Source organism: Haemorhous mexicanus, chromosome 3 (assembly GCF_027477595.1).
Source record: "Haemorhous mexicanus isolate bHaeMex1 chromosome 3, bHaeMex1.pri, whole genome shotgun sequence".
Lineage (NCBI taxonomy): Eukaryota > Metazoa > Chordata > Aves > Passeriformes > Fringillidae > Haemorhous > Haemorhous mexicanus.
The window spans coordinates 104200824-104220674 of record NC_082343.1 but is presented as its reverse complement, the minus strand read 5'-3'; the positions used below and the strand labels follow the sequence as shown (position 1 = coordinate 104220674).

At 40.4% G+C, this 19851-nt stretch overlaps 1 protein-coding gene across 5 annotated transcripts in view; it reads right to left on the bottom strand.

Moving 5' to 3' along the window:
- Nucleotides 1–19851, bottom strand: part of LPIN1 (lipin 1) — a 79642-nt gene that overhangs the window by 35709 nt on the left and 24082 nt on the right. For 4 of the 5 annotated variants that reach the window (XM_059842891.1, XM_059842895.1, XM_059842893.1 and 1 more), the window contains 3 exons: nucleotides 3067–3267; nucleotides 1694–1789; nucleotides 151–488 (listed from right to left, as the gene is read on the bottom strand). In XM_059842891.1, coding sequence (XP_059698874.1) covers nucleotides 151–488; nucleotides 1694–1789; nucleotides 3067–3267 — 635 coding nt within the window. Of the gene's footprint in view, nucleotides 1–150; nucleotides 489–1693; nucleotides 1790–3066; nucleotides 3268–12775; nucleotides 12871–19851 lie in introns of those variants that run through there. The other variant, XM_059842894.1, reaches the window with a different exon arrangement.

The window sequence follows — 19851 nt, the reverse complement described above, 5'->3', positions numbered from 1 at the left end:
AACATTCCCAATAGCTTTCTAGCCTAAAGCTTAATTTTTCAAGTAACACCTTCATCAGCCATATGTTCTGACTTAGAAATTACTGCTAGAAGGCATGGACTGGAACATTAACCCAGGTTTTCATTACATATCTCAATTCCACTATGATACCTTGAATTGTCCAATGGCTCTTTTTCTTCCTCTGAGCTAATCTCTATGGGGAACATGTCTTCATCTTCTGATGTGTCTCCATGTGTGTCTTCTCTTTTTAAGCTGTCTATTTTATGAGTTGACTTCCTCCTCTTCTTCCTCCTTTTTTTCACAGAGCTAGAGACTGGAGATGTTTCAGTAGAAGGCTGGGATCCATGGGCTGGGGGTGGGACTTGTGAGGATGCATTGGTGTCCAGGTTTCGTATCCTGTCTATGGAATTCCTCTTCAGCTGGGATTCCATTAAGGCAGTCCCCTCAGACAGAATGGGAGATGTGGAGAGATGATAAGGAATCACCTCCTGAAAAAGAAAAAAAAATCAAACCATAAAACATGTTAGCTCTTTCATCAGTCATACAACCACCAACCTATGCACAAACTACCAAAATTTTAGTTATTTACTCCTCAGAAAAATAACAAGGATTTGACATTGGATGCTCCTATGGCATATACAAATTTTTCCACAGCTGCTTCTCCTTAGACAAACCAGGGACAATACTCTTAATACAGCATCCTCTGAGCACCTAATATTGGCCAGGTTATGGCATATATTTCTGTCCACCTCATGTAAGATACAGAGCAGAAACAAAATCTTAGTTTAGAACCTGAACATTTTGTAAAATACAATTCCCCTTCACAACACAGATGACAGATAGCAGTCAGAAAGGTCAATGGTTTGTAATTGGGTCACACAAACACCCTAATATTCAATCATATATATACATCTCTAGACATTCATGGAAGTATTTCCAGTAGTTTCAGTCACCAAATAACTGTTACCACACAAAAATTTTAAAAATAAAGGTACAGAGATGCACATTCACAAAATCTCATCTGAAACTGGTAATGTCATACTCAGCACAGAAATGTGAACACTCATCCTATTCCAGACAGTGAAAAAAATTATTGGGGATATATGAAGAGAACTGCCTGCAAAGGTTTTTTCATATTACATTACATGTGGACTACTCAAAGTTACTGTGACCATAATTTATTTGGACCAGTATTTAACCACAGCTCAACAGCAGACATTCTCATTTAAATACAGCCCCACATGAATAATAGTTGTGAGATCATGTTTATGAGGAGCACCAGAATTAATGTGTGCACAGATGTTTACAGAGCATGTGCACTTTTACTGGCAGTCTGGTGCATATGTTCAAATTAAAGATTTCTGCCATAAACAGGTCCCTGGACATTAATCACTTGCACACAACTTTGAAGCATGTGAACTCTGTAGTTGCCATTTCTGTTCACACACTGGCATGCAAATTATTTACTTTTCACTCGTGTGATTATCTTTAGCTTTTTCAAATCTCAGAAATTAAAAAAAAAACCCTAAAGTAACAGCAAAACATTAAATTTCCATGGCAGAATATTGTTCAGAAACTTTCAAAACTAGAAAATGGATAAAAGCATATTTTTCAACAAGATTCCTAACTCAAAGCAGACTCTGAAGAGCCAGAATCAGATTTTTAATGAATTAAAAGTCATTTTGACTCTTACCTGATCATTATCTGTCTCCTGCACAAAAAAGGCCTCCCCATTGTCTCCCAGTTTCATGTGCAAATCTACAGCTTCTCCATTAATTTCTATGTCAACCTGGAAGGAAATAAATACATTTTAATATGAAAAGTTACTCCTGCTGCTGGCACTGGGCAAATGCTCCTCAGGGAAGTGTAGGAAACATTACAATAAACGAAAAAGTGACCTACTCTTTTTCTTTCAGTACCCCTTCAGAAAGCAATCAATTACAAAAATGCTTTTCCAACTTGTTCAGCTCATTGATACATCGCTCCTGTACTCAGAAAGGTTTATAGTCATTACATAAAGTTCTGAATCTTTTTACAGGCAATTCTGAATGCTTCACCTGTCAGACAAATCTATTTGCTCTTTTAATTCATAGCTTATTTTTTAACCGTGCTAGAAGTACTTCCAAATGCAAATTCTTAATATATTGTCTTTCAAAGTCATTAAAGAGACTTCTCTTTACACTATGAAAAGCACAAATAAGAAAAATAAATCTACATTCAATTCCTGTGACTATTCCTTCTACACATTTATAATATCACTGTATAGCCCTAACTATCTCAATTTCTTCTCAGGAAGATCTTTCTCTCTTTGACTATAACCATGTTTGCCACTAACTCCATTTTCAATGTAAAATTTTTGGAGACTTGCACAAGTCCACAAGTCTATTTCAGGACACAGTACATCATTGGCACAGTAATCTTTCAACACTTACCGATCCTAAATATTGGAATTTCTTTCTGATCTAAGTAAGAATTAAACAATGTCCACGCTGACTTTAAGATCTTTCTGCTGAACATTCTAGCTACATTAGAACCTAGACTTTCTTGAGTGAAAAATTACTTTCTAAAATAATCTGTCACACTGGTAACTTCACATCTGATACACTACCAGGTCACTCAGCCTAGTTACATTTATTTCAAGATCCTCACTGTTTTTTTCTAGCTTCAATTAACCTCAAGGTTCTATTACTGAAAATACTACTTCACTAATATCTCCCTTTTTGGAACTATCATTGAACACTGAACAAACAAAGGGGTTTTAGTGAGTCACTAATGAAATCTAGTATAGTTTCAAATTAGCACATTTGAAATTTTGCTTTATTAAACATAAATATTACAAATTTCATGGCTAGTTCTGGTTTTTATTATAGTCAATGTCTTACAAATTATGCTCTGAACTGCAAGAATCAGTAACAACCATTTTAACTGAAGCTTGTCTTAATTCAGGCTCTTTATAAAGGGTGTCCAAAGAAAACCTCAACTAGCAGACCAAAGAACTTCAGTAACTTCCATGCTATTACAGTTAACTCACAGACAGGACATATAAAAATTGTCACATTTTCTTACCACTTTCTCCCTGGAACGTAGAACTCCCATTTTCCCGAAGCGGACGTGGAAAGGGGAACACTGAAGATTTCCATCTGGCTGACGTACAACAATTATATCTATACATCCTGACAGTGTGGCTGGGTTTAGACCCTTATAGAGCTCCTTCACAGTCACAAACACTTGCCCTGCTAACTGTCCAACGTAATTCATGGTTTGGACCTGAAAGGCAAAAAGGGGAACAAACTGGATTTTGACCCCTGCTTTGTATTTTGGAGACAGTTGAGAGATAGAGAATCCTGCAATAGAGTATTCTCCTGTTTCACAAATTAACAATTGGGCACAAAATCAGGATTTCACACTTAATTTATTTACAGCATGTTTGTAGAGAGCTATTGACACACAAAAAGGACCTTTTAAGTTAGAAAATTGTAACAACTTTCAAAAGTTCATTAAAATCAGTTGAATTCAAAACCACTATCAAACTCTGAAGCTCAAATGTCTCCAATTATCTCTGAGGAGAAAAACATTACTTCCAGAATAACATCTCCTCCTAACATTTATTGTGCCCTCAACACCAGAAATGGTTTTTTTGTGTAATTTCCACAGGCTTTTGAAGGCAGGGCAAGTGAATAGCTTTGAGCATCTCTAATTTTGCACCACACTAAAGGCAAAGTCTATTTCCCCATCTTACAGCGATTTCTCCCATTAAAAGGTCATTATAATGCATTCAGACATTAGTTATACATTAAGGTTGAACATTGTTTCCCAATTCAACTTTACTGTTCTTGTTTCAAACAGCCTTTTCAAACAGTATCTGCAGTTTCATTAAAAATTACACTTATGTTGAAGAGCTTTGCTTTATTTCCCCTGCTCCTACATTTATTTAGCATTTAGTTTGCAGCTTTCACATTATTAATACACGTCCTGTTCAATATATTCAGTCCCCCAGAAATTACTAACATGCATATTTAGACATGCTTAAAAGATAAGAAAGTCTTTCAATGGCTCTCAAAATATGAGTGAATTTAGGCAGATACCTTCCCGAACAGCATCGGTTTTAAAGACTTCTAGTGTCTATTGTTTTCACTATTTTTCCAGGCCCTCTTGTAGATTCCAAGATACTGGTTTCATCCATCTAAGTCCTTGTGCGTGCAGGATAGAGCATAAGACTCACATGCAAGTTCTTTGCTAGGCTGTACTACAGCACCTGGACATCAATAAAAGAAACAGTTGCAGGGGCAGGCAATGCTGAAACTCCCTCCTGTTGATGGCGATGAGAACAGAACTGAGCTCAGAGCCTGAGACAGTCACTGCACAGCAGCAGCATCTGCTACGATAAAGACTCTTTCAGCTGTGTTCTTTCATAAACAACAAAAAAGACGTATGAGATGCTGTAAGATGGCTCCAAATTTTAACTGTGATTTACAGTTATAAACAAAAGACCATTTGAAGAATACCATGAAAGCACTAGAGTAAAAAAAATCAGAAATTTAGGAAATGCTACAATTAAGGCAGTTTTTTTCCATGCATTGCTGTTCTAATTAACTAATGTTCACCTGAGGTTTGTTTCAAAAGTCCCTCTACTTTGTGTGGACTGAGGCTTTGCTTTCTTCCTTACTTCTGTTGCAATACATGGGTCAGGACACAAACTGTGCTCTGAAGGAAGAATTATTTAGGGTAGTCATCACTATGCTGTCCCTGAAAAGCAATCATGGTTTCCCCATCTGACAACTGGGGAATGAAACCCCAAAAAAAGATTATGTCTAAACTAGGCACTAACTTAAAAAAATTCTGTTTGATTTTTTAAGTATTCACTGTACAAGACGCTGTCATGGCTTAAGCCCAGGCAGCAACAAAGCACGGCACAGTCACTCGCTCATAACCAATTCCCCATCCTAAGCAGAATGGGTGAGGGAACCAGAAAAGTGAAAGTAATAAACTTCATGGGCTAAATAAAGACAGTTTAATGGGACAGAAAGGGGAGAAAGTAATAAAAATTGTAATAATAAATTATAATAAAAAAAACAAAAGAATTTCAACATACAGAACAAGTGATGTCCAATGCAATTGCTCACCACCCACTGATCAGCTCCCAGCCATTCCACAATCAGCAGCCCATGGCCAGTTTCCTCCCCCAGTTTATATTCTGGGCATGATGGCGTACAGTATGGAATATCACTTTGGCCAGTTGGGATAAACTGTCCTGGCTGTGTCCCCTCACAATTTCTCAGGCTGGCTTCTCCAGCCCTGTCAGGGCAGGGCACAAGCCACCAAAACTCCTTGACATAACATAAGCACTGCTCAGCAACACCTAAACTAGCAGTGTGTTACCAACATTATTCTCATCCTAAATCCCAAACATAGCACTATACCAGCTACTAGAAAGAAACCTCTATCTCAGCCAAAACCAGGACAGATGTTTACTAATGGAAGAATAATCCCTACATAGTGTGTGGAGAAGTGAGGATTGTTTCTGCACAACCCTCAATTCAGGCATCCAGAAAGTGCCACCTATTGAAAAACCAATACACAAAAACTTCATGGCAATTATATTCCTTTCTCCAGCACTGAACTGGTATCAGCACTTCTGGGCTGCTATTATACACTAGAAACATCACCTTCCTGAATGCAAATGTAGTGGCAAGCTGTTTCACAGGGAACAGCACTTGAAACTCAGGCCGCACCCTACGCTGTGTCACAGAACAACAGGCTGGAACAGACCTCTAAAGGTCACCTGGTCCAAACATCTGCCCAAGGCTGCCCACAACCTTGGTCCTGCAGAGTTCTCAGGGTCTTCAGGATGGAGATTGCTCAGCCTTTCTGTTCTGCTGATCGTACGTATCCCTGTCCTCACAGAGGAAATTTTCTTCATGATACCCGAGTTTCCCTTCTTGCAGCTTGTGCCACTGCCTCTTGTCCTACCACTGCGCACTTCTAATATTCTAGCTGCTTCCTCTATACCTTACAAAAGAAGAATTATTCTGAAGAATAAATAAAGCTAGTTTTCTTGGCCTCTGCTTCTAAGTCATAAGGTCTTAGCCCCCTAACTATCTTGGGGACCACCATCTAAACTCTTGAAAAAGTTGGCATGACACAGGCACAAATCTAAGGTCAGAAGTCAGCCTCCAGAGTGACAGATATAAGCAGATTTTTAAAATTACCCCTTTGCTGCAGAAAAATACTTCCGGTTTTACTGGCAATTTTTCCAACGTAAAGCACAAAAACAAACACATTTCTTATTGAGCTAAATTAAATGCAAATACAGCTACAGTTGGGGTCAAAATTACACAGTATAGTTCACTGCAGTTAATGCTTGGTCTGCTGAAGTAGCAAAATTTCTAGGTGCAAAACAGCCATGACTTCCTTGGTGGAGAAGGAACTGCTGGGACAGTCTATAAACCCCCACTGGGAGAGTTCTGGGCAAACAATCCAAACAAGAGGACACACACATCCTCTTTACAAGTCACACCAGCTGGGCTCCTAAAATCCTAAACAGAGAATTTTGCACCTATTCTTGCTCACAACAAGTGGTAGCTACTCTGCCTGCCCTGTCGCTGGACAGAAAGATTATTTTTATAGCCACAAATTAGAAAAGTTGGACACCATCCACAAGCTCTGAGGCCAAACAGCTCAGCACAGCTTGCCTCCATACAGTGGAAAACTCTTATCCCTTAAAAAGTGCCACATTCCAACTGTGAGCTGGTAGTGGACACTCTCTCAAGCTGGGCTGAACCTGGCATGTGCCACAAAGTCATTGTGGAATTCAAAGACAGACTGGGAGACTGATCACACAAACCCCACTCTCCCAAGAAATTTACAAAAATGGGTTTATTTTTCAAATGTAGGGAACAAAAGATGCTGTAGTTAAAATGGGGAAGAGTTCAGAAATTAGACTGATGGTTGTAGGACCTCTATCCTACCTTTTATACATGCCAACAAAAGCTGAGATTGTTTGGAGTCTGAGGTTTGTAAGTTTGTACTCTGAATCTAAAGTTGATCCATGCCATGTCAGCACTCCAGGAAACCAACACTCCTCAAACCCCAGAGGGACTGGATGTGGTTTTGGAGGAACACTTCACTCTGGCTGCTCCAAAAAGTCTTTCACTTACTGACCAGGCAGCACAACTTCAGCAGTAAACACGAGTTTACGTCATGGGTTACACCCCCAGTACCTGCCTGTTCATTATACTCAGTTTAGTAAAACTCTTGCTCTCATACCATGCTAGTGGACACAGTACTGAATATTTTTTTGTGCTGGGAAAATTCAGAATCCTTTGATCTAAGCTTGCAAGTGAGAACAGTCTGTACTGCTTTTGTCAGGATTCTCAAATAGTTTGGGTTTTGTTCTTTGCCAGAAGACATTTCACAGCTCTACATTTTGCATCTATTATAAAATTAAAGGTATTTTCTAGTATAATTTTAAATGTAAATATAACTAGCATCACCTTCCAGAAAGCCTAGAAAATTTCCAACTCTTTTGATCATTAAAAACAGCAGCCATTTTTCAAAATTTATCATCATGTGGAAAAATAAGTTAAAAATAAATAGCTGGTGATCTCCCTTATTATTAACTGATTTATCCACTTAGCAAAGATTGACCTAACAAAATAAATAATTTTTTAAGTTCCCACTCTGCTGGATGCCACAAGTAAGATCAAACACACTGTCATCTAGATAATCCACTTATTTCATACAGGTATACCAGACTATGTCCTAATTCCACTGGACAAGCCAGTAATTGTACCCCTTGTGGCATAGTTTTGGTTGTTTGTTTTTCTGGGGATTTTTTCATAGCTCAGCTCCTCCCCTTACAATTTCATCTTTCTTTACAGCAATTTTCAAAATAAAGCACCGAAAATCATAGGAACTAAATGCCTTTTTTCCTTTTGCAATACCTGGTGTCTCATCAGGTGTCACAACATTAATGAATAATAGATTAGATATCCACACATATCCAAATTACTAAGGGATGCAAGTGCTATTCAACATGTTCTAAAAAACAGACAGTTGATTTAGGTGACATGCTGTAAGGGTAATTAAAAAGTAAAACACACTTCCTCTGGAAGATATGAAATTTCCAATGCAGAACATTTTGAAAAAAGGACAAACATTTGCTGGGACTGGCTTAGTAACAGGCAACTGGAACCTTTGGGAAAGACATTGCTGCTCTGCCTATGCCCAAGGCAGCAAATCAACCCATATCCCATCACAGGCCTGACCATTACAATCTGGACATCTCTACTGAATCTATTTAAATTTCAAAATCTGCTTTTTTTAGGCACAGGCCAATAAGCACTCTCCCAGCAATTCCAAGGCACAGCTAAAGAGCTAAGATGGATTGGGCACTACTTCCATGCCCAGTTGAGAAGCAGTCACCTTCTTTTAAAGCTTTACAGAGCTTTGTAGAATAGATGGTGCTAGCTGGTCTGGTCACCAAGAATGAGCTTTGGTAACATTTAGGTCTCTTTCAGCCCCTTTTCTAAGGCTCTATGGTTATGATTGTGGACTGGCTTTGTAGGCCAGGAGAGGAAGATTTACAGCAATGGTAAACATAGCACAAACAAAAAAACCCACAAAAAATACAGACACATATTTCAGTTACACTTTTAGTACTTGATATGATGATGAGACCCTGGTCCATGGTTGAAGTGATGGGCATAAGCACAAAACAAATCAACTTTCCTCCAAAGAACTTCCGTAAGTGTTTTGAAATGGTGCAGGGAAGTTAAAAACTGATGGGCCAGTGTTCAGTTAAAATACATCACTGCACCTCTGCTGCTGACACTGAAACTATGAAAATTTTACAAACCTGGTCTGGTCCCCTGACCTGCCCTTGGTTTCTGTTTTGAAGATGTAAAGCTTGAGGGACTGTACTATAATTAAGAATCAGACTGTGGTCCCTTCAAGAAAATTATTCATTTACAAAAAATAGTAAGTAAATTATAATACTTCAAAGTCAGTGCTTATGAACACTCTTTTACTGCATATCATGGATTTCTAGTCCTGACTCTGAAACAATTCAGTTTTGTCAGCAGTACTGAACACTTAATCCCCCTACTGCAACTAATGGAATTTTACTATTGACATATTCTTTACCATGAAAAACAGTTTCAGAGGTTATGTTCTAAAAAAGATTAATGATAAAAAGGTAAGGGAGATAAAATATTTCAGATGAAGATTCTCTAGATTAATATTTTCAAAATTAATCTTAGCTCTTCATGTCTGCAACAACCATAGTAACGTTGACTTCTTAACTATAAAAGCTCTTAATAACTATCATTCTATCATTTTTAAAATATGTACTTTTGCCTAGTAGTAAGCTGTCAACACACTGTAAAGTCACTAATGCTGTTTGATTGTCACATTCAAATCCTTTAGTAATTTAAGCCATTTCAGGTAGGAAACTGAAAATCATTAAGAACTCTCAAAAGCCTTTTTCAAGTATTTATGAGTTTCTACATTAATCCAACCTAATGTCACTGCCATAAATTCCCACCCTTTCTGAGTAAGTGCCCAGGCAGAACCCCAAAAAAGTGCATTTTCCAGAGTAAAATCAGAGCCTGGATTTACTTTCTCTGGAGGAGCCATGAAGACACTGCACAGGACTTTAGGAGATTTCCGTTTAGAGCTCCACTTTCCTACAAGATCCCCTCATAACTTTGGGCAAGTTACTGAGACTTTTATCTCAGAGGGTGCAGCTCCCATTGGCTGCAAGCAGGGTCTACCACTGTTGCTATATCCCAATTGCAGCAGGCCAGGCTCACCCAAGTGAGACACAAACACTCTCCTTGCATATTCTTTTTTCTTGGGAAAGGAAACCTGGACACATGACCTGAAAGGGAGCCATAAGCAACCATGACCCCAATGTGGACAAGTTGCTGAGGGAGAACTCCAGAGCACTCTGCTGAGCGGCGTGACTTTGGTTGTTCTGTAAATAGGAGGGCAAACTCTGTCCAAATCCAATTACACTCACATTTGTTCCAGACTTCCCCACAGTCACAGCTGCATGGGGCAGACCACATTCCTGCAGGTGATCTGACAGTACATCTGGTCAGTTGGGAGACAGGTGCAGCTCACTTTTATGTCCCACATCAGAAAGCAAAATTGAGCCTGTGGCTGACTCTACGCCAGAGTAAGAGCATTGTGCTTCCTGCCAGTCAAACCTCCAGAAATATTTCAGGGTTGGGATTATTCTGGGCTTAATTCTATTAGGAACTATTTGACTTCTATTCCAAGTTACCCAAGGCCAGTGCCAAAAATTGTGACTTCTTACAACAGCCAGAGAGTCAAATAGATCAAATGTCAAACTTATCTTCCAAGCTGCCTGTCCCTCCAAGAACCCACCCACTCACACTCACTCACAGTCATGGACTTTGAATATATGACTATTCCTCTGGTTTTGGAATTGCACTGTATTTCAAATTGTTAAAACTTTACTTGGTGCAATACTTCATTAAGTCCCTGTAAAGGACAGAGTATTTTCTTGAGAGCAGCTAAAATCAGAAACTCAAACTGAAGACTCAAAACTTGCCTGTATTGAATCCCCAAGTTCAAACAAAGGGAGAACTGGCCAAAAGCCCCACAGTCAGGGTATCAAACTGGTACCCAAGAGTCCAGAAAAATTATTTCAAGGCTGGCTGAAGGGTACAACCACAGCCCCCACATTAACCTCCCAGATGCACATTCCCCACTCTCCTAAATCTTGCCCTTCTGTCAGCACTGAAACGTAACACCACTAAAGCCAGAAAAAATAATTTCTAGCTAGATCAATGGGATGATCTGACTCATCACTGACCCATACAATTGCTACTACCAAACAAAGAGAGAAACTAAGACTCAGCAGTGCACAGTACAAGGGACACCTCTGGAAATTCCAGGCAGTCCTGAAATCATATCTCAAGACTTGTCTACTCCTTTCACAGAGACTTGGAAGACTTTCCACATTTTCCTTGGTCTCACTGTACCTAAACTTCCCAACTGTACAGTGCTTCCCTCCTCACGGAGATGCTTTGAGGGAATGTACAGAAGGACTGGACCCCTTTGGATTGACCCTACATAAAGGAGTTCAAATTTTACAACAAATTTAAAAGTACAAACTGATGCCTGAAACCAAGAACTTTTGAAGAAGCTGAGAATACATGGTAAGTCATGCATTGTGCTGTCCCGTGCTACTGTTCTGTCAGTGAGGGAACATAAATCAGAGTGGAAAAACCGCAGTAGTTCTACTCTTTACAGACACTTCACATGACTTGGCACGCTTTCTCTCAACAGGACTGGAAAACAAATTTGTTCACTAGACTTTATATTTTCTGCATTTTTAGTGTTTAAAGTAAGCTTTTACTGTATTTCAACTGGTTTTGATGACTGCTGTGTGTATACATATGTTCACAAATAAACAAATCTGTACATCTGCACACGCCCAGGTATGGAAAAGGGTCAAAGACTAAACTTGCCCAATTCCCTTACAAACAGGCCCCATTGCATCAGGTAAGCAGATTATCAGGTAGTCTATCTGCCTTAGTGACCTGGAGCTATAAGAAAAGCAGAAATCATCTAAAACCATTAGAAACTATTTCCATGACTTTATGCCTAAAATCATAACGTATTTATATTGAACATTTTCCATCTGATTGCCTTCACTATCTCCCCAGTTTTTCTCCAGTTCTCTTCATGGAAGCAGGTTCATTTTACTCTAATAGGAGTTCACCTATCTAACTTCTAACAGTGCACTGATGACAACAAAACATTATGTGTGTACACTAAGCATTTACCAGTGTTTGCTTCCTGAGACAGCAGAAGCAGGGACACAGATAGAGCTATCCAGAAAATAAACCACTTCTAAACACCCTCTGAAATAGGAGCCAAACTAGAGGGCAAAAGATGTATCAAGGTTTATGACTTTATACGTGAGAAGAAAAATGATCTGCTAGATGGTCTGCAACATCAAGGCTGGGATACCACCTCTACGCAATTCCTCTATTTGACAGGGATGACAATATTGCAGTGCTTTGTCTCCTCCCCACAAGACACATTTGCTTTTAGTTTTGCTTCTAGAAGGTATATTTGCTTCTTGAAGTGGAGATACTCTAACCAATAGAAAAATAAGAACTGTTGGGGGGGTAACATTAAAAAAACATAAAATATCTCTGAAAGTTTAGTTTCCCGCGTAGCCATTGCATTGCTGCTAGCCAGGCTCTGCTATGTCATTAAATCCCTCCGTCCTCTTACTGCTGTCGTTATTCAGGCTCAGGGAAAGTATTAGTGAAACAGGGGCATAATGCAGCGATTTGCATCAGCAGCTGCCAGGCAAAGAGAAGCAAAATTCCTAAAGCCAAAGGGGAAGCAGCAGCAGCACATAGAAAGGCATTGGCCACCACCAGATCACAGAGCGGACGGACCCAAAGCCGAGATCCCCACGCAGGGTGCCTCCCTCTGAGGGGACACCTGGAAAACATCACATCTTCCCTCTAATCCCGTGCACAAAGCAGTGTCCAGCCACGATGCACCCAGCAACCCGGGCACAGCTGTCACTGCCCAGAGCCAGGCGGCTCCGCAAGGAAAGGCGGGCAGGGGATGCGGGCAGCCGCCCGGAGCCCCACCAGGATGCCCAGGCCGGACGGACCCGCTGCCTTCAGCAGCTCCCGGCCCTGCCTGCCCTGCCCGCGGGCAGCCGGAGGAGGAAGGGCCTCCCTCCGCCCGCAGAGGCCGCCAGAGCCCCGGCACCCACCTCTGCCTCGGGCCGGCTCCCGCAGCTCCGCTCGCCGCCGCCTCTGTGCGCGCCGCGGCCGCGGGACGCCGCGGGGCCGCTGGGGCCGCCCGGCGGTGCCGCCCCGGAGGAGGGGCCGGGAGGAGGCAGCGCGGGGCCCGGGGAAGGCGCGGCGGAGCCAGGGCACAGCGCGGGCCCGGGCAGCCCCGCCCGCCGGGGCCGGAGCTGCCGCAGCCGCCGCGGGTCGGGGCGGGGCCGTGGCGCGCTCGTGTGGGGTGATCCCGCGGCCGAGGCGCGGTGGTGTGGGGTGATCCCGCGGTCGCCGGCGGGTCCGGTTCCTGGCTGGGAAAAACGGAGAGTGGGAGAGGGAATCGCTCGGCCCAGGCTGAGCAAAGGCAGGGCCGCGATAGGCGCCGCTTGGGCTGCCAGAGGCTGGTATTCATCCCCATCAGGAACACGTCTGTCAGCGTCAGACGCTTTATCGCTTTAAATAAATGCGATGAAATAAAGCTTTTCCACCTGATAGTGATTTCCTTGTATGTAAACCATATTGTAACCTCTCTTTGCACTGACCGCCTTACAAGCTAAAAAGGGAAGTGGATGCCCATGTTAAAAACATACTGATGAAGGAATCTTCCAGGCCTTTTGAAGTCCTGTTTACAGAACTCAGGATAGGGTGGTGCTATGTCCATTACAAATAAACAGGAAACGGAGTAACACGGAGGAATAAAAGATGACAAAGATTGCACAGGAAAAAAAAGTCAAAAACAAACAAACAAACAAAAAACCGGATCAAAAGGTCATTATTGAAGCACTCTGTTAGCTTTAAGCCTGAAAATAAGTTTTTGAGAGCTGGATTTCCAGCATCTCTGTGTTGTAGTCCTCAAACTGTACATGCAGCTGAAGCTTGGGAGGAGTAATTAGTAATTAGAGTAATTAAGCCTTCCATTTCTGTTAAATTTTTGGTTACACTCCAAAGCAATCTTAGTGGAATCTTCTCTAGATTATCACCAGATTGTAATCTTTCAAATTGTTTTTCTGGGACACATCTTCCTTCTATAGCTCTCTTAGTTGTCTCTCCATGTTGGCCAGTCTTTGTACCGCTCGCAGCTAAGACAGAGCCACTGAGTGATAGGACCCAGTGCAAACTCAGACTCCAATCCCAACCTCTTGTTTTTTCCTCCATTTCTGGTTACACAGCTTCACTAATGAGTACACTTCAATTTAGAACAGAAAAGTCAGTGAAGACAGTTTCTGCCCAGGCATGACAAGGAAAGGTGTATACTTACTCCCAAAGTACTACACAAGTGCAGTTTCATTTCCCAAGCATTTCATATCTAATCTCCTGCCAGTGAGCAATAAATAGGCAATGAGAAATGTTGGTAAATAATCTCATGCCTGTTAATACAAGAAGCTTTATCCATGTTGACTGTGGATCCTACCAGTGCTCTGCCCACCACATTTCTGTGGAATACAGTCCCATATTGTGTTCCCTCTAAGGGAGTGGAAATCTCAGGTCATCACCATCCATGCTAGTTGGGAGGTTTCCTCTAACATATTGGTCCACTATGGTCTTCTACTACTATGCTAAAGTCAAAATATGATCATAACATACTGAATCAAAACCACTGTCTTTCCACAGTCTCAACAACACCCACCCTTCCATGCTTCTTTCAGAAATCCAGAAGCTAGGTTCTCAATTTTGGAAGTACTATATTGTGTTTAGCTACTTACTATGTCCAACCATCTGCTGCTTGATGTAAAATAGCCCACAGAACAATGCTCTACATTTCAAATTATTCCATGTTCTAGGTCATGTTTTCTCTTCCTACAGAGCAGAATAAATACAGCCACAATACACACAAGATGCTGTGGGAAGTGCCAAATGCTTGCACAGCAAGAGTGAGCTTCCCTTATGAACAGGACACCATCCTTTTGTGCTTTTTCACTCTAATTCATGGTGTGACCAGTGTGCAGAGTAGTGTTCCTCACATTACTTCCCTGGAACAACCTCTGTCAACTCATTCTGAAACCCTGACTTGCGCTGCACTTCAGCTCATAACTGCTCTCAATTAGTTCTATCTAGAGGACCAAGCACTAGTACATAACCAGTACTTTGATATTGTCCAGGCCTTAGCATGGTCATGGCTGTGGATTTGACTCAGCCCAGTGCAGAGTTTGGATGATAGTATAGTCAGGGATGGTTCCTAAAAAATAATCTGGAGTTACCCACAGACTAGCTGGCAGAGGGAGTATAGCCCTAGCAAGAGCAAAGTACCCGACAGTGTCATTTCCAAAACACACTCAGGAATAATGAAGTTCTGAAGTATTTTTGTTTTCATCCTGAAAGGTTTTGCCTTTGACAGCTTTCTTTCTGGAGGCATTATATTGGTCAACAAATGTTTGTTTACAAGGTTTGATCTAAAACTGTCCACAAAATTTGAAGGACCTGCTCATGGACTTTTTTATTTCCATTCCTATAATGGTCAATGTACATTAATTCATTACCTAACTCTGATTCTTGTTTCAAAGACCTTATAAATTACGTATTCACTCCTGTTTGTATAGATCTGGCACAGTGGAGTTCTAGCAGTTACTATGAAAAGACACTTATGAAGAGAGTTGAGTTGTGTAGTCTTCTAAATTAATAAAACTGGGTTTAAAAAGAGTTGACAAGCACGGAAGAGTTTAATAAAATACAAGAACAGATTCCTAGAAGAAATTACATAAGTCTAAGCAAGGGGGGAAAAAGCCTTCAATTCTATCTTAGGACACTAGGTTTTACTAGCAGAGATGTTGCCAGTGAGCAAAATAACCATTCAAACCATTGTGCATTAGCAGTAATGTCTGGCTTTTCCCCCACTAAAACTAGGGTAGATGTTCAGACACACAGGGCCTGGGTTATGAATGTCTGCAATTGTTAATGAATGCCCAATGTGCAGGTAAAAATAATTCAGTAAATCGAAAAGATGAGCTTTTAGCTTTTAATTTATAATTAATGCATAAGCAAAGATAGCTCTGGAGTTGTGCTGACATTCTTTATATAAGTAATAAACTCAGAGTAGCTCACGCAGTGTAAATTAAGAGTTGATCTAGGTTTATTCCAGTGTAAACATCAAAAAGCAGCTTGACTGACTCTGTAAGTACCTGATTAAACATCTCACCATCCTAACAAAGGAATTTCTCTCCTGAGTAGATATTTTTATACAGTACCTACAGCTGCCTCTGATAAGCTACTGAATTTTTTTCCCCCCTTTCTTTTTTTTTTCCTTTTTCCTTCAATTACAATTATGTAGTACTTCATCCTTCATTTGAAGGCACAGTAGTGCAGGCTGTCGCAGCTTCTAAATAATGGCATTTAATCTGCCTCTAAGTGCTTGATTGGAGACCAATTCTTAAAAGTGTACGTAGATGTTACTTAGTTGCAGAGATTTCTAAAACATTCCCTCCCTCCCCCCTTTTACTTTAGCGTCTTCCGAATTTTGACTGTGCTGCTGCTTTCGCTTTGTATCTGTCCCCCTGAGGTCCTTGCAGTTTGACAGCTTTAGCTTTGGGATTTTGCTTTCTGTATCATCACAGTTCCTGAGTAGTGTATTCATTTGCTGACAGTTGCACAACAAATACACTTCTGACATCATTTCCTTATTCTTCTTCTTTGACCTCTGTGTTAAGAGGTGAGATGATGACATGGAGGACTGTGATGTCATCGGAAGTAGAATAAAGTTTCAGTCAATAATGAGGCGTGGCGGTGACCAGTGAAAAGCAAAACTGAGAGGATTATTTTGTCAAATGATCAACTGTGGGATTGCAATTTCCCAGGAACTGTTGTAGTTGGAATTAGAGGCAGGGCAGGAGGCATTGATCATGTACCAAAATGCTCATCTGTAGTGATAGCATCTCTCGTGCCATCAGTGCGTGCATTGCATACGCAAACTTGATTTTGAACCAAGTACTTTTGGACTTGGTTTTGTGACAGATACACCCTTTCCTCCCTGTCACTGAAAAAAAAAGGGGGAAGGGGGGTCTCTAGCAAATGAACCACTACACAAGTCTTTTTTTGCTTCTCAGAATATAACAAGTCGTCATGATGACGATTCTCAGAAAAGCCTTTCTTTTTCCTCTCAATCCACATCCAACCATGCAAACCCATGAGAACCTCAATGCTTCCTTTATATCCCAGCAGCTCTTTCCCCAGTCAAAAGTCATTTTTCTGCTACAAAATACTTGGCTACTGAGAAACAGAGACTTCTGTTGACTCCTATGATCCAAATATCATCAAAGCAGAAGAGTGTAGGAGTATTTAAATTAGGAACAAGAGAGGCTAAATATATCAACCCTGCTGGAGCTACACTTGTACCAGTCCAATCTCAAAGCAATTTAGCTCGAAATCTGTAAACAGCCACAGTTGAGCTCTCTAAATATAATCTTAAAAAGCTTAGAAAATCTTTAGCCCTGATAAAGCAAAGCAATTGCAATGTGAGGTTAAGGATATAACAGTGAAATTATCAACATGTTCTTTCTTCAGCCAAGACCACAATTCCTGCATATGCTTGTTCAAACACAGACCTGTATCCTGCTGAGGTAAAATACATACTGGTGTCTAAGTGCACACACATACAAGAAATGAGGTATCATAACAAAGCTCATCCATCCTGTTTGGACAAAATGCTTTCCAGCCCAAAATCTAGCTTTTCATCAGTCCAGTATATCTGTGCATGATCAGCAAAGCTTGTGCCCAGAATACTGTTTTCAAAGCGCAGCAAACCAAAATCATTGGTATTATTTGTTCAGAACAAAATAGTACAAAACATGCTTTGAGAACTTCAAACAAAGCTGGTCTGTTTCCCAGGAAATAATCTTTTCTTCACAGTACCTGCAATGCTTGGAAACTGAAATGGCAATCTTAATCCCAAAGAGGAGAAAGGTATTTGGAAACCAACTCCTTCGGTTGAGAAGTTTGTTGCTTTTCTCTCAGCCTCATGTCTGAAATTTCCAGATCAGAGTGCCTACCAATATCAAATTATCCTCGCAAATAGGTTCTGAAAGCTATTGCTTGGGGATTGTAAAACTGAATATCTTGATTAGTACACTGTGTTGTTTCCACTTTACTGGCAAACTGTAGGTAGCAAAGAAGTAAGAGCTGCACTTATGATAATAAGAGGATTAATAGATATTGTGTGTAAAGCTTTTTCTTCTGGTGGGCTAAGAATTAAGTGCTAATAAAGGTCAGCTTGAAGTTCATTCTATAACTCCACCGAGAGAGTGAAGTATCTAAAATGTGTTTTATAATACAAGTAGCCATATTAGCCATTTCTCTCTGAGAAAGGAATTCTTCACTTCTGTGCAGACCAGGGTAGAGGGGGGGCTGTGCTGTCTGTGGCTCCTGGTGAATGCAGGGGCTCTCTGTCCCTGGCTTGGCATTACAAGAAGCAGGTTTGGCTTTGAAGTGAGATAATTCTGTACTCTCCCAGGTACTGTAATTAGTTCTGGCTGTCATATAAACTGGATAAAAATGGTTTTGCTCTCCCCTCAAGAAAGAGGCAGATGAAGGATTGTGAGCAGCCTGTCGGGAGGAGAGGCAGACTGTGGCTATTGTCTCTCTCACCAGTGAACAGATGGGGAAGGTTTCTGCAGGTACTGCCCAAAAGTTCACATCTTCATCCCTTCATCCAAAGTAAAGAAAGGTTTATTACTTTTGCTGTAAAAAAAAAAGTGAGATAATGCAACCGGGTACTACTTAGTGTTTTCCCCTCTCACTAATGCTCAATTTTCTTGAACATTTGAAGTGACAGAATATAACCAGTTTAGAGCAGTTTTTTGGGTTTTTTTTAAAAACAACTGTGTGTAACATTTAAAATGGTACTTTTCCCAATTCAGTCTCTGCAGCAGGTGTGAGTCCTGTGCCTCCACCTGAGAAGGACCCCTGCTTTCCCTTCTCAGGGCTTTCTGTAACACTGAGGTACGAGGGAGCTCTGGCCCTAAGATCTTTTCACACTGTCTTTTCATTCCTTCTTCTGTGCCAAACTTAAAGATACCTTAATCTGGCACCACAGATTTCAGATCTCTCTGATCTTTAACTTCAAGGCTCTGTATTGGGTGAATCGGGGGGAGAGGTGAGATACTGGATTTGGATAATCTGTCTCAGAAGTGTTTTCCTTTTAATTCCATTATTGAGGACTTTAGTGATTACAGTTTGAGCCACTGTACTTGTTTTGAATTAAAAGTACAATCATCCATTGAATTCTTGTGATAAATTTTTATCAGGCAAAATTTGAGCTAAATGGAACAATGACAATGTTTAAAAACATATTTTGCTCAAGCAAATAATCTTTTCAGTCCTGGTTGCTGTAAAAGCTGGCAATCTTATTGTTGTTGGCTCTTTTGTTCTTAAAAATATATTGTTATATATAAAGTTAATAATCAAAATTTTGTGAAAATCCTAGGAACAAGCTGAGGCACAGAATTAAATCCTGCACATCACAAGACAATAAATTCTCTTTAATTATTTGCATCAAGCCTAGGTAATTAATCAGTAAATACTGCATTCTTTCTTTTATCTGAGCACTTCATTCTCCTGATTTAGGCTGAGAACTTGTATAAAACTCTAGCTGGAACCTGTAAGTCAGTTATGTTAAAGCAAGAACTTTGTCATTTATTTGTGGTTTTTTGCTTGCAAAATCATGAAAATGGTACTTTATGTCAGTTTCATGTTCAAATTTCTATGAGTGGTAGAAATGTCCCAGGTAACTCAGTAAATCCTTCACTCAAAATACTCATAGTGTCAAAATGAGTGTAGTCTCTCCAGAGGTGTTATAGCACTAAAACCCTGAACATAGTAGTAAATGTTATTTTAGCACTATAATTAAACAACATTTCATCTCCATCAGTCTAAAAATAATTACTTGGAAAATTAAATTTAGATTTGCTGTGACAAAGGGTATATTAACCAATGGAGGAACTGTAGTATGTGGTTTGAAAGAAAGGATTTTTTTCTCTGATTTCTGCCAGTATGTTGAAAGCTGAGCAAAAATTAAAATTTTACTCTAATGAAAACTTCAGTATAAAAGAGTCTTGAAGTCTAAAATGCAGAACAGTTT